The 15,426-nt window shown below is 29.7% G+C and overlaps 1 protein-coding gene across 1 annotated transcript; it reads right to left on the reverse strand.

Moving 5' to 3' along the window:
- Positions 1 to 4,014: 4,014 nt before the first annotated feature.
- LOC145582661 (Galactose oxidase/kelch repeat superfamily protein) lies at positions 4,015 to 7,181 on the reverse strand. Its single transcript, XM_081639648.1, has 3 exons — positions 6,599 to 7,181; positions 6,202 to 6,311; positions 4,015 to 6,043 (listed from the first exon to the last, which is right to left on the reverse strand). The coding sequence occupies exon 3, from the start codon at positions 5,865 to 5,867 to the stop codon at positions 4,518 to 4,520; it is 1,350 nt and encodes a 449-aa protein (XP_081495774.1). The 5' UTR covers positions 5,868 to 6,043; positions 6,202 to 6,311; positions 6,599 to 7,181; the 3' UTR covers positions 4,015 to 4,517.
- Between the last annotated feature and the right edge of the window lie 8,245 nt (positions 7,182 to 15,426).

A 15,426-nucleotide genomic window follows, 5' to 3' on the forward strand; every position in this document is an offset into this window, starting at 1 on the left:
TGTTTATAAATTTTAACTAAAACTGCGGTGATGGACTCCTCTTACTGTATTATTTATTTTTTGTGGGACTAAATGACAATTTTACTTAGCTGTGTACGGACCGTTTTGGAGCGAGCTAGCTCTAGACACGACCCAACACGAAAAAAAAAAAAAAAAAAAAAAGTATTCCCTATGTCACATAACTACATAAGTACTATTGGTTGATAATTGATACTCGTATATAATATTTCGTAATATTCTTATTCTTGCTGTTAAATTTAAATCATCCATAGTTGAGTTAAAAATATGAACATTTTTTTTAAAATATGTTCTATTGCCTTAAAAAAAAAAAAAAAAAAAAAAAAAAAAAAAAAAATCCTCCTCCTAAATGGATGCCAGATAAAAGTTTTTTTTTTTTTTACATAAATACATAATTTAGATGTTTGGCACTACAAAAGTTAAGCAATGGGTTTCCAAAAAAAAAAAAAAAAAAAAAAAAAAAATTGTTAAGCAATGCCATTTTTTTGTATACTATGTTAAAATTTTGTGCACTATGTTAAATAATTTTTTTTTCTTTTGTAAAAATTAAGTATCATTATAATTAAAGCACCCTTCTTTAAAAAAAATTAAAAATTAAAAAAAAATAAAAAAACAACTGGATGCATTTTTTTTAAAAAAATAAATTTTAATTTTGGCATGGAAGACAAATGCCATTTTGTTTAGGAAAGAATGCCATTTTTTGGTACAAAAGACAAATGTCATTAGATTTTGTACAAACTTTTTACTATATTAGTTGTACAATTAATATTACACTCCGATCTAGATTGTAAAGTCACCCTAAAGTAATTAGAATTAAGGTAATAAGGGATGCAAATAAGCATTTAATATACTTCCTTTTTTAGTATTAAGTTAGGAATTTATCGACAATTCACAAATAAATCGGTGTAATAAATGTTTATTTATTGTCAACTCTTTTCATTTTTAGCTCCTTAAGGGCTGCATATATCTTTTTCCTTAAAATTATCCCAATATAAATCAAAGTTACCTATAAAGTTATAAAAGAATAAAAATCAAACTAGTGTATGATTATCTGTGCATTGCCTCAAGTGATACTTTGATTATTATTTTTGTTTTTATACTCTGTATTAAATGGTGTAAAAGACTTTTTTTTTTTTTTTTTTTTTTTTTTGTAATTGTAACTAATTAGAATGCAATGACAACAATGTTTTTTTTAGATTTATTTTTATTTTTATACTCTAATACTTGTATGTATTTATATATAAATGTGGATTAATATATCATGGTTTATTTCTAGCAAAGATGGTAATATATGTGGTTTTAATTGAATGAGGTTTGATGCTAAAATCTCAATGTAATGGCATGAATAAAGATTTTCTAGTGAGCTTATCATCTACAATTATCACTATTCCAAAAAAGAAGACATACAATTATCCACTTTTACTAATAAAAAAACTGTTCGATTAAAAAGAAAATGATTCTTAATTAGTGAACGAAACTGACATTTATTGATTGAAATCAGTTTGAATTTAAATAAAGAGAAACTGATTTTTACAAGTCAAAGAGGATGGCCCTTTAAAGATCTTTCTTTTTATGTCATGTTCTTGCTATATTTATATTGCCTTCGTTGTAGTATCAATTATGAAAAGATTAACATTTACATAAACGGTAAATCATTCAATGCCAAAAGGAGGTACCCAAGTGGCCAAGTTAGATAAAATTACTAGGGGTGAGCAAAAAATCAAGGTACCCTGAATCGGAATCGGAGCCTGTTAGGAACCTATACAAGAGGTTCCGCTTTCGAGTAGTAAAATGGGAAACTTGTTGCAACAGGTTCCAGTTCAGGTTCTCGATTTTTAGAACCGGAACCTGTAGGGTACCCTGTAACCTAAGTATTATTTAAACACAAATTATATATCAAATTAAGTCCAAATTTTTATAAATTAATAAATAAATAATAGTCATAAATATATGTATTATATTTGGTAAATAACTATTTTTGGTTTGATGTATTTTCAAGTTGTAAGAGTTGTAAATTTATGACCTTCCAATATATTTTGAAATAATTTTGCAAAAAATATACGAAATATATTGAAAGACAGGGTACCCTAAGCCGGAACCGGAACTCCCACTTTCCAGAAACCTGTTAAACAAGTTCCGGTTCTCATTTTGAGGAACCTGTTGCAACAGGTTCCGGTTCCAGTTCCCGGAATTTCAACTGGGTACCTTGTTATGTTCATCCCTATAGATTACCATATAATAACTCATGCTAACAATACGAGAAATACAGTGTTAGACTAGATTTAATAAAATAAAATAAAATAAAACAACATACTATTTTAGTCCGGATTACGTCTAGCGAGATGGTAAGGAAAAACTCTTTAACCAAACCTCAATTATAACGGTTTTTTTTAAAATATTTTAAATAAATTCGGATCCAAGGATAAACTTTTAAGCAATAATCATCCTTTTAACAATCAAAATAAGCACAAAAAATAATTGAGTTCATTATACACCCGAGTGTACATAACAACCTTTACTCCTTTAGGATTAATACTTTATGGGTCAAGTACTTAGGAGTAGAGAAGAAATGTCAGGGTATCCCCACTAGCCAAGCTACTACCACTGAGAACTCTCTTTGCAACATTCAAACCCACACCTTAGGATCTTAGCTAAACCTTACTCAAGGTTACCAATTTTTTTTTTTTTTTTTTTTTTTTTGGTTGATAAGGAGAAGGGTCATACTAAGTTGGAAATTAGGAGAAGGATAAGGAAAACGCCGTCTTAAAGTGTCAATACTGGGTTTGATCCCAAAATCTCAAGGCTGTGAGATACAAATTTTATCACTAAACTAAGCTATACTTTGATAAAGTTACCACGATTGTTAGAAGTATACTTTTTGTATAATACGTATAATAGCACAAAGTATACATTTTGAGAGAACATATTCATTGGAACACAGTACACCACTTACCAAGTTACCATCTAACAATTACAAGCCCCCGGCCAGTCGACTCAACCCCCTTCTTCCCGGCGAAAAAAGTCCCGGTCCGTGAACTATCTATATCTACGACATTGGAAAGCATTCAAATGACTTATACGGAAATTCTTTTCTGGTAAAACCTTTCGTCTAAACCAGAACCATACTTTGTAAACAGACAAGAACGACTACCAGACTGGCAAAAAAAAGGTGGCGAATTCATGTACTCTAAAACTACAGTAGAAAAACAAAATTCCAAAGTAAGATATTTTATATCAACATCAACAACTAAAAAAAGGAGCACCATTCACAATATGCAATTAACTTTGCATCAAATTGTGACATAATTGATATAACCTCCAACCGGATTAGATACCCCATTTTAGGGTGAGAAGCACATTTCTCTCTTTTTCTCCTGTCTTATTCAGTTGTACCTTGCTTGTTAGTTACTACATTACGCTTACGCCCTGTGATTAAAACTATTCTTCACACTCATATCTAGTTCCTGCACCTTTTCTCTCGACGAAACCAGGAGCAACCAGAAAACAGTATCGACAATCAGGCTAATGGAATATGTTTAAAAAGGATCGTCAACTTGACATATATTAATCCAAGGAAATTGATTGTTAGAAGTTTTTCTAACACTAGCTTTCAAAATACATGAAAAGGCAGATTCCAATGCCAAGAATAAAAACATATTCAGTTCTATATTCTTCAAAGTCAAAAAACTGGACAGATACAAGTAACAGAATCAAATTCCAAAACTATGATCATGTGTCAAATCAATGCCTGGGTAGCAACCCCATCAATCAATAGATCAATCTCAACAGAAATCATCGATGTTTAGGCATACAAAGTGAGACGATCACGAATTCAGCAACAGAACTCAAGTTGACAGACAAAATTCGAGATTGAGAGCATCGAATCAGAAACTGAATGCGGAAGATGAAATTTATATAGCACATAAATTGCACAAAAGAAGTAGAAGATACATAAAACAATGTGGAGCTTATTTTCTCCTTTGTGACAATGCCATGAAAATCAAAGATAAAGAAACTGATATAAAATAAATAAAACTCTTGTAACCTTAGGAAAGCTAAAAAGAAAAATGGTATTGGTGAAAAATCTACCCCATGTATTGGTACTCGAAATTATTAAAATTCCTGTCTCTGTGCTACATGACAATAAACTGTTGAAGTTTTTATCTCGAAGTTACTAGAAACGGGGAAGAAGCCCAGAATTCAATGAGAAGAAGAAAATATTCATCATATGAAAGTAAAAGGGAGAAAACCCCAAAACCTCCTAAAACATTCAATTTGAATCTTTGGTAGTAAAATCAGAAATTAATTACTCCCTGTATTCTCCCCTGGCCAAATGGAAATAAGTAAAAAAAAAAAAAAAACATCAAGATAATTACCCCATTAGCACGAATTCCTCCGGCTCATGGACAAACCAACCCTTGCAACATCTATTGTTTTGGAGAGCACCATTTTTGGATGAATAAATCAATGGCACCAACACCCTATTGTTTTCAATTTCCTCAGCAACCCATGACCGCACAATTATACACAAAACTGCCCGACTGCTTAGTACCAAGCAACTCCCAATTAGCAGCACCCTCACTAGGCACCCAAGAATTAACCTCAATGATCCCTTCTCCATGTGCCCTTGGTCCACCAATAACAATTAGCCGATCACCACATGCCTTGAAAGCAAGCCCCCAACCATTCATTGAGCCAGCTCTTTCAGGCAGTCTCTTTACTGTTGCCCACTCCCTTGTTTGTTTATTGTATCGCTTAACCTCCATGCCAGCATAATCAGCAGCATACAACTCATTATTTACAACGGCTACCAGTGGAGGTGCCTCAGCTGCAGCAGGCATACCATTCTCAGGGGCATCCCCACGGTTTCCAGGGGACATGTCAGGAATCTCCATCCAAGTTCTAGTGGTAAGATCATACTCCTCACCACAAGTTAGAACCCTAGCATCATTGCCCCCAATACCACCAATAACATAGAACTTTCCGTCCATGAATATACCCGAGCACATCTTCCTAGGTTTAATCATGCTCGGAAGGGTCTCAAACGTCTGAGTCTCCGAATTGTAGAGCTCTGCAGAACTAAGAATGTTGCCCTGAGAATCACAACCACCAGCTAATATAGCAATTGCACCAAGACTAGCTGACCCGAATAAACATCTGGGATAGTTCATGCTCATCCCAGACGACCAAGAGTTTGTTAGTATGCTGTACTTATAAATTACATGGGCCATAAGGTCTTTCCCAAAGACAAGAAGCTCAGTCCCAACAGCTAAGGACTCCTTATCCGAACACATAAAACATTCGTTCGAATTCATCCTGGGCAACTGCATCCAGCGGCGACTAGCTGGATCAAAAGCCACCCATTCAAGGAGGCGACAAGAGAAGTAAACCCAATGCTCAATCACGTTATGCTGCCACCTCAACTTATAAATCTCACCACTCTTAACCAGAGAGCGAAAGCTCCGGTTCAAAGAAGCAATTGAACCATATTCAGCCCTAGAGCATCGAAGAAGACAATTAATCGTCATGTCACGGCCAATAGAATTAATCAAGCAATCCATATCAGAACGATTGCTACCTTGGCGTTGGTTATCAGAATGACCAACAACCGGAGGACGAGACAACGAAAGCTTATCGAATTGAGCTCTTGAGAGTCCCTCCTCGGTGTCACAAACCTTAGTGGTCTTCCTCAACCCACCCTCACCTTCACGATCACTCTCTAAACGACGTTTGCCACTCGAGATTTCGACTTCAACTCCGACTCGACAATTCATGTAACCCCACTTCCCTTCTTGCTCACAAGAGCTCGGTAACACCCTCGAAACCAAGCAAGATCTTCCCTCCAACATGTCTATAACCTAATTCAAGCCCCAATGAGGGCAACAAGTCAATATAATTATAACAACCCAATCAAAAACCCAATTCAAATTCCAATCCAACCCAATCAAATTCAAATCCAAACTTCTTCAAATTCCTCAATTTCTCTCTCCTTAAAATCAAATCACAACCCCCCAATTAAACGCACCTATTCAATCAAATACAGATTCATATCAAAATCAAAAGAAATAAAACCAAGGACAAATTTATTTATTTTTTTTCTAATTTAATCAAATTAAGAAAGCATAAACATAACAACCCACAAAAATTAAATAACTAATAAAAAGATAAAATTAGAAAGCGTACCGATCCGAATCCAATTAACAACGATCCAGAAAGCGCGGAATAATTAAACCAAATGTACTCTTATTAATTTGCTCCTCAAAAATTCTTCCTTTTTTCTCAATTGAATAATCCTGTAACCAAAATCAAAAATTGTTTCTTTCAGTCTAGAACTTGCTTCTTTTTCTCCCCATTTTAATGGGATTAATCAATTAAAAACAAACCCAGAAAGCCAATGAAAAAAAAAAATTCAATAAGAAATTAAAATGACTAAATCAGCAATAAAATGATACAAATAGATCTCTCAAATTCAGATCAGAAAAAATAAAATCCATTTGAAGAACAACAATTGGGTTAGATCTGCACACTTTAAGAAAAAAATAATGAAAAAAGAAATTAGAAGGAAAGAGACAGGACTTACGAATTGGATAAAGAGAGAAAGAAACAGAGGAAGAAGGGTTATTTGATTGGGCAAAATAACAAGAACCCAAAAAAAAATTAAATTGGAGCAAATACAAAATCCAAAAAAAAAAAAAAATATTAAAAACACCCACTTCTCCCTCTTTCTCAGAATTTGATTGGGTTGAATCAAAACCCAAAAAAAGAAAAAAAAAAAATCTGAACTTTCTCTCTCTAAATTTCTGTGTACACAAACTTTTGATTTTTTGAGGTTGGGCTATCTATCTATATCTATCTATCTATCAGTTTAGTTGCAGTTTTAAGAGTACTTTGGGTTGGGTAGTTTTTCTGCTGCAACTGCTGTAAATGAAGAGAAGTTTCAGTGAATCAAGAAAACAGAGGAAGAAAGAAAAGGGGGGAGAAGAGAGAGAAAGAGAGGAGAGAGAGAGAGAAAGAGAAAGAGTTGGTTAATTTAAGTCGTCCTTTGGATTCTCTCTTCTGCAAAAAAAATGGAAATCATCTCTCTTTCTTTCGTTGTTTCTCTTCCTTCGGCTTTGAGTTTTTTTTGGGGCTCTGTTTGGAAGCGCATATCATTTTAGCATATGGGGTCCCCTTTCTCTCCCCTTTGCCCTTTTATCCCCTCTCTCACTCTTGGGGTCTCTTCTTCAACTTCTTTTTTTACTTTTGGAAAAAATTTCATTAATTTTTTGGATTTGGGAGAATTAGTTAGTCTTATTATGGCAAATTAGGGATTAATAATTTAGGTAACCTTAGTCGGTTTCTACTAAAGTTTTGATTTGATTATCAACTAACTTTCGTTTAATAGTAAGACGGCGCAATTGTCTTCTGTTGTTGTTACTGTCGCCGTATACTCTGTATCTGCTCGCTGTTGGAACTAAGTGATTTTACTATTCTTTCTCTTTTTCGTTTAATAGGAAACTGGCACTGTTGTCTTCTAATATTGTCGTAATCTATGTGTCTGTTGGAAACTTGGAACCGTGTGAGTTTACTATTCTTGCTCTCTTTCTAAAACTTTATGTCAATGTGTTCTTACAGTGTCGTCGTTAGTTGCAGTGATTTGGCATAGTATGGAACAACTTTGTTGATATAACGGTATTTAGATTCTCCTATCTTATAGGCGAATGGACCTTATTATCTTACTTTGCTTTCTCCTGAGGCTTTTTGTGGGTAAGTTATAAAACTGTCTTTCGCTACAAAAGATTTCAGTTAGTTATTATTGAGATATTGTGGTTATGTAACGGTATTCAGATTCTCCAATGTTATAGGAGCAATAAAACTCATTATCTGGTAAAGAGGTAAACGGTATGAACGGTTTTTATGCATTTACGTTTAGATTTTAACGATTTTCTACTTTAGATAACTAACATTGAGATGTTGCTACTCGCCGCCAAATCTATGTGGGTCATTTCTTTTTCTGTTATTATCTGAAATTTTTGTAAAACTAGAATTGAGATGTTGTTAATATTACTACAAGAACTTTACATACTGTTATAAATACTTTAGTCAAAACATTGCATTTCAGTCTTGAATCTATTTGGGTTTTTTCTTATTGTGCCATTGCCATAATGACATATATTTTCATAAATCTATAATATATACCGACAAAAATAATAATTTATGCAGCTACTTTCCATCACAGAGATAATGTGAATTGAATTGTGAGTTATACAAAGTTGTCGTAATTAAGAAGAAGTTGTAATTAATGAATTGTTGATGATGTTGAAGGAAATATACATGTGATTGATTTTAATAAGTGTTTAACCATAGAACATCCATGGTGATTGATCTACTAAAAATTGTGATGATTTAAAAAGGACATGGAACACTCATCAACTTTTTTTCCTTTTATTGTGAAAATTAGTAAATAAATAAAATTTAAAAAATTAATCTTGAAAAAAAAAAAAAAGATAATAATGATCAAATCAATTACTAAAATCTTGTAATATAAAACTAACAAAAATAATTTAAAATTAAAAGTAAAATAAATCATTATGCCTACACGACCTAGTTTATACTTAGCTTTATTAGGAATTTTTCTAATTTTGTTATTATTCACTCTGTTGAACTTCCACAGTGCAGTGTATAATTTACTTGCTAAAGGACACAAGAGCATTATAGAGAGTTCATATGAATATCATGCACTCATCCATTCCTATTTATAAAAAGAATTTTTTTGAAATGAAAATTATTTCAATTCTTAAAAAATTGTAAGTCTATGTTCTCTTCACCATTAAAAAAAAAATAAAAAAAATCATTAAAATTATTTTAAGTTTAGACAAAATAATTTAGTCTAGAAAACAAGATAAATATAAAATAATAAGTTTAGAAAAAATCATTTACTTTAAAGAACAAATACAATAGCGGATTGTAAAAATATTAATTTAGTAAAAAAAAAATTAAATACAATGTAAATAATTTTTTTTAGTAAACAACCAAATAATATAGGTTTGGTTAATATCAGACAAAGAGATCAGAATAGGGTTAATTATTGAATTTATGCAGTATATATCCCAACCTTAATTAGCTTCGGTGTCGAATATAATTGGTTGTGGTTGGTTTTAGTCCATAATTATAGATTATATACATCAATTTTTGTTTGATTGTATTTATTAAAAAAAATATTTTAATGTTTTGGGCAACTAGTAAAACTTTTTTTTTTTTTTTTTTTTTTGTGATTTTGTTAAATGTTTCATTGAGTTGTTTTTGTAGGTCAATCTTAAGAACATGGTGAACAATTGAAGTGATTATTAAAATTTAAATTATAAAATTAATAGAGCTAAAAATATCTTTTTATGTGGACAAACTACTTCATCACGTCTTGGGGCCTATTCACATTTACTAAAGTGAACTGAACTGAACTGAACTGAATAGAGCTGAAATGAATATTTTATGAGAGAAGGAAATTAGGAGCTAAACTGAACTTAACTAAATTTAAGCTGAAGTGAACAAGCCCTTCCTATATATAATAAAAATAGATCAAATGTTATTTAGTATGGTGTTCACTAAAAACAAAAGAGGCTTTTTTTTAAAAAAAAAATAGAATATAAGTTTTAATTTTTTAAAAAAATTGTGAGAAACAAACTTTATTTTTGCCAATTTAAATCCTTAAACTAAAAGTTTATTGTAAGATAATAATCTACTTTTCGGCAATAACAGTGCAAGTTGGTTACATGACCTTAGGTTTTTTTTTTCTCTATACTCCTCCGAGTTCATCTCATTTTCAGTACTCATCAAAATTGAATGAAAAAAATATAGAATTGCTTGAAAAAAATATTTATAAAGTCATGGATCTCCCCTCCCCTGAACCTATTTGTCCTCCTCCAATCGTGGCCTTTGATTTAAATTGTTTCTCGTCTCAAGTACACCCTTCTCCCAATCTCGTGTATTTAAATTTGCAATAAAAGAATTCTTTCCTCTAAATTGATTTACATAAGTCTATGGAATAATAATAATAATAATAATAATAATAATAATAATGGGTAGCAATCGCACTTGATATCCTTGATTTTATGCCATGTGTTGATTCTTGATTATCACATTAACTATGGATTTGATTTAATTGTAATGGGAGGATTCCTAACTTTCAACGACACATAATTAATATATTGCACTCAATTAAAAGAAATACAAAGAAAAACATACATTACTTTTGTTGAATTGAGATGGACAATGCTTAAATTGCAAAAGCAACAACCTTTGGAAATATTTGGATCTTTAGAGAGAGGATATGAAGAGGCGGCTTGCAAATGATACAAATGTAATAGTGTATATTTTTGTTTATTATATATATAAGTTCCTAGGCTCCCTAATTGGATAGAGCCTCCACTATATTCCCATGGTATCAGAGCTGATTAATTAATTTTTTTTTTCAAAATCATATCCTTAAACTCTTTATGTGACAGAACAAATGAGCTGTGAAGAGGTTTTAATTTGCAAAAAAAAAAATTAGGAGTAGAGTGGGGAATATTTATTACCTTATGTTTACACATGATTGAACCTAACACAATTTGTCATGATTGAAGATATCACAATAATAATAAAAAACTAAAAAATTATACATCAATAAACAAATAAAGATCGCCTGTTGCTTCCCCTGTTTTGGGCAAACCATTTGGGCAAGATCACCTGTTTTGGCAAATAGGGTACAAATCAGTGCTCCAAGTCTCCAACAATCTTCAAATTTAAGCATCATAAATCCTGCAATTCTTGTCGAATATAGGCTTGTGATGACCTATATAGTTGGAAAACTCTTTGAGTGTAATTTCCAACCCAATCGGAATCAGGTCTCTGTTATCATTTGTGGATCAAAACTTTGAAACAAAATAATGCACTCACTTCTTTCAATAACACTTTGCTAAATTTCTAATTCTAACCTGTCCTTAAGAGATAAGCAATGATCTTGGAGCATTCTCCTTCATCCTCCATGTTTATTAATTATAATTAAAATTTCATGATAAAATCATCGAAAACACCAAATACTTGCAAACGAGGAACATTAGAACACACCGAATAAACCATGCAAATATCACCTAAATGCTAAACTAAGGAATTGAATAAATACGATACATAAATGTATCTTAAATACCTAGACATGTGAATATATATATGACTCAGTAGGTAGCAAAAAAGATCAGATTTGTCAAAAATGGAATATAGCAAAAGTGAATTAAACTTTCTAAAACACTCAAATAAAAACTGAGCCAAACTTTTAACAACGCAAGAATAGATCAACTTTCTATTCTGTACAAGTACTTTTTATTACTTATTATTAATTAATTATATGAATAATTAAATTAATTTTATTGGTAAATGCTTATATAAAATAGGTTATCTAATTAAAGGGAAACAAAGAGGTAAGATCATAGTTGGGATCCAACTTTTTGGAAAATATTGTATTTGGGGTGTAACTTTTTTCTACTTAGTGTTTGGGGTCTAGAATAGTTTTTCCAGTGAGATTTAATTAATTGTGTGTAAAAAAGTTAGACCCTTAGTTAAAAAACTTTGACCCTTCTAGTTAACCAATAAAAAAAAAAAATCTTTCTTTTCTTTTTTTTTTCGAAAAAATAAAATAACCAATTAGAATAATTGAAAAACTTGGACCCTTCTAGTTTTTTTTTTTAGTTATAGTGATATCATTTCCTTTATGATACTTTTTAAAATGATAATAATTTAACTTAGGTTGTTATTTTTTTTTATTTTTTTTTATTTGGGTAGTGTAAGCAAAATACATAATTATCTAATTTGTTATTTAATAATAATTCATGTTTCATTTCAATAAATATGTAATAAGAAGAGAATCAATAAATTTTGTTATATTTCACAATTTTTTAAGACAATTTTTCACTAATTAAAAGTGTAAAATTGATAATAATACTAAGAATTAAATCAATAGTAAAATCTTTTAATACAACTAAGATTTGAAACAATTTAATAAAATATGAATCTTATTTATTAAACTTAAATTTAAATAAAAAAAAGGAATATGCATAATTGACATATCGTATTAGGGCTTGTTCACATTTACTAAGCTGAGAATCGAACTGAACTGAAATGAATATTTTATGATAGAAGGAATTAGGAGGTGAACTGAACTGAATTGAACTGAACTGAACTGAACTGATTGGAGTTGAACTGAACTAAACTGAACTGAAATTAAGCTGAAGTGAATAGGCCCTTATTGTGAATTTTTTTTTAGAGATTTTATCGCACCCTTATTTTAGAGAATTCAGATACAGAAAAAAATTAAAAAATATTTTGTAAATAATTATGATATTAATTTTTTTTATGAAAAATATTTATTTTTATAAATTACTAAGTCTTACAAAATTATTTTATTGTTTAAAATAAATCAGATAATTTTTGTCACCCATAAAAAAAAAAAAAGTGTTTTTGTCAAATTAAAAAAAAAAAACATTTTTTTTAAAAGCATCTAAATTATTCATAGTAATTTAGAGAACCAAATTAATTTGAAAAAGTGGTATATGTATTCCAAATTGTATTAACTTTTATTATTAATTTGGAATCTTTGTATAAAATTTATTAGTTATTTCTATAATTAAATGCATTAAGGGTATAAATTTATTAGATAAGGAGTCTAACTTTTTTACCAGAGTCTAACTTTTTTATGTAAGGTTAACGGTGAGTTAAACTAAGGTTAACTCACCGAAATTTCTAACCTAGACTCTAAAAACAAAGTAAAAAAAAGTTGAAGCCCAAATACAATGTTTATCAAAAAATTGAACCCCATTTGTTATCTTAACTCGGGAAACAAAGGTATAATATTGAGTATATTTACACCATAGATACCTTTGTCCATATCCATTAAGGTCACTCCTTTTGGTGATATAATCTTCCTTTCATCTTGATAAATCATTTCTAAAATGCAACCATCTAATTGATTTCTACCACCTTTTAAAATCTCCATATCATTGCATTATTTTGAACTTTCTTTTTGTTCGATTGAACAAAAATTTTAATTTCCTGATCGATTTTCATATGATCATTTTTTATTCTATATTTACCATTCAATTTGATAGTTTATTGAATATAAATTTATTTTATATGTAACATTTTTATTGTGAAAGGAAGGTAAAAAAATTTTAGTTAACCATAATGAAAGATCGATGACTCCATAATATAAATCATATTCACCATAAGAATTTATTTAATTAAATTTCAACTCTAGTCTGGGTCATAAAAAAAAAAAAAAAAAAATCAACTCTAGTCACTTTGAAAATTTGAAGTGACAATCTCGATCTACTTGCGAATTGAATTTGGTATTAATATATTAAGTATTACTCACTTCTGGGAAAAATATTGTTACATTTAGTGATTTTACAAGATTATTAAGAAAAATAAGATATGAAAAGTAATTATTAGATATCACATATATCAAGTATTAAGATAGTAGGTTTCAAAAAAAAGTATTGAGATAATAATTAAACGGTAGAACTAGAATATTTACAATGCAATAAGTAAAATAATTTTGCAAATAGGAATATTTATTTTGGGAGTAAGTAAATATATTAATTAATGAGATTATTATTAAAAAAAATTGGTGTTTAATTTATTTATTTAGAGAGCCACAACCCACAAGGATGAGTAATGGTGACCAATGAGAATTAATCCTAGACTCTTCTAAAACCGGGAGAGAAGCTCTATCAAACCAGGACACAGAAAAACTCTACCAACTAATCCCTTACTCTCCATGTAAATGAGAATATATATTTGTATTGGAAGTAGGTATATATAAGGAAAAATGTTAAAACAAATATTTTAATCTAGAAAATAATTGAAACATAATCAACAAAGAGAAACGCCGAAAGTGACAAATATAACCATTTTTTACGAACAAATGGAATATTATACATCAGAAAATCTTGCGTGGACCGACTTGGTCCGCAATAATATTATTGTGGACCTATGATTTATACACACGTAACTGACATTATATTCAATTTAGTGACCCCTAATTTTAATATAGTAACCTTATTTTTAACATAGTCACCTTTTTAAAAACTTATATGACCTTTAATATTATTATGAACTTAAAGTACGACATTATGTTGAATAGTGACCTAATTTTAACATAGTAGTCTTTATTATTCATATTGACCATTATATTAAAAAATTTCATTAAAATTAACCTCTTATAACTTTTAATGTCACACTAACTTTTATTTCAACATAATAACCTTTATTTTAATAATTAGTGTGAACCAGGTCCATTTAAGAATTTATAATTATACATATTAACATTTGATAATAAAAACATTAAAGACCATATTTCAGAATAAAATACTCCATATACTTATTATTTGGTATTAATCTTAAAGATAATTAAAAATAAACACAAACTTAATTAATGTTATACCCTATTAATCTATTATACTAGCTAGTATATTATACTCTGTATAATGAAATTAATGAAGTGCCAACGTACAACTAGTACATTCATGTAGCTTATATTAATGCTGCATAAACTTTTCAGAGTATTAAGGGAAGAGACTTGTGACTGAAATAATTAGCCATCATCAGTCTACCAAAACAATATGTTACTATTGTTAAAAAAAAAAAAAAAAAAAAGAAAAAAAAAACAATATGTTACTATGATACATACACTTTATGACATACTTTTCGAAATTATGATGTAAACAAGATTCAATTTTAAGTTTTTAATATGGATTATAACATAGTACCCAATCTTAAGTATCATGTAGCGACTTTCTGAACTTCATTAACGCAAAAAAATTAAAAATTTGGACCCAATCTTAGGTATTATGAATGAGCAGTTGAGCACAACCTCAATTTTATTAGTCAAATGAATAAATCTTGCATTAATAGCTTAGGCAACTTAAATTTTATATTGATTGAACATTTGGACCACTTAGCAAGTACCAAGATTTTAATTACTTACATGACGACCAAATTAACCTAGTTGCTTCCTTAATAATGCGTACTTGTTACATGAAATGATGAAATCGCTAATTTCTTGAAACAATCTTTTCAAATTAAACTGTGTAACTGAAAAGAGGACCACACTACACGAGAGTCATAAATTAACCTCCTTATTTTTTTTATTTTTTTTTTTTAAGAATGAATTATCAATTAACCTATATGTGGTTATAACATTTTTTTTTTTTTTTTTTTGACAGAGTGGTTGTAAGTTCTTTTTTACGAGAGGTTATAACATAATTTAATTAAATGCATTCCCTTCTAAATTGTAACGTTTTTTTTTTGGTTGAATGGTCTTAAAATTGTCTTCCCCATATTACTTTTGAAATTAGAGTCACATTTTTCTTGTATTGAGAATGGATCTTTTCCAACTCC

Source organism: Chenopodium album, chromosome 15 (assembly GCF_948465745.1).
Source record: "Chenopodium album chromosome 15, dcCheAlbu1.1, whole genome shotgun sequence".
NCBI lineage: Eukaryota > Viridiplantae > Streptophyta > Magnoliopsida > Caryophyllales > Amaranthaceae > Chenopodium > Chenopodium album.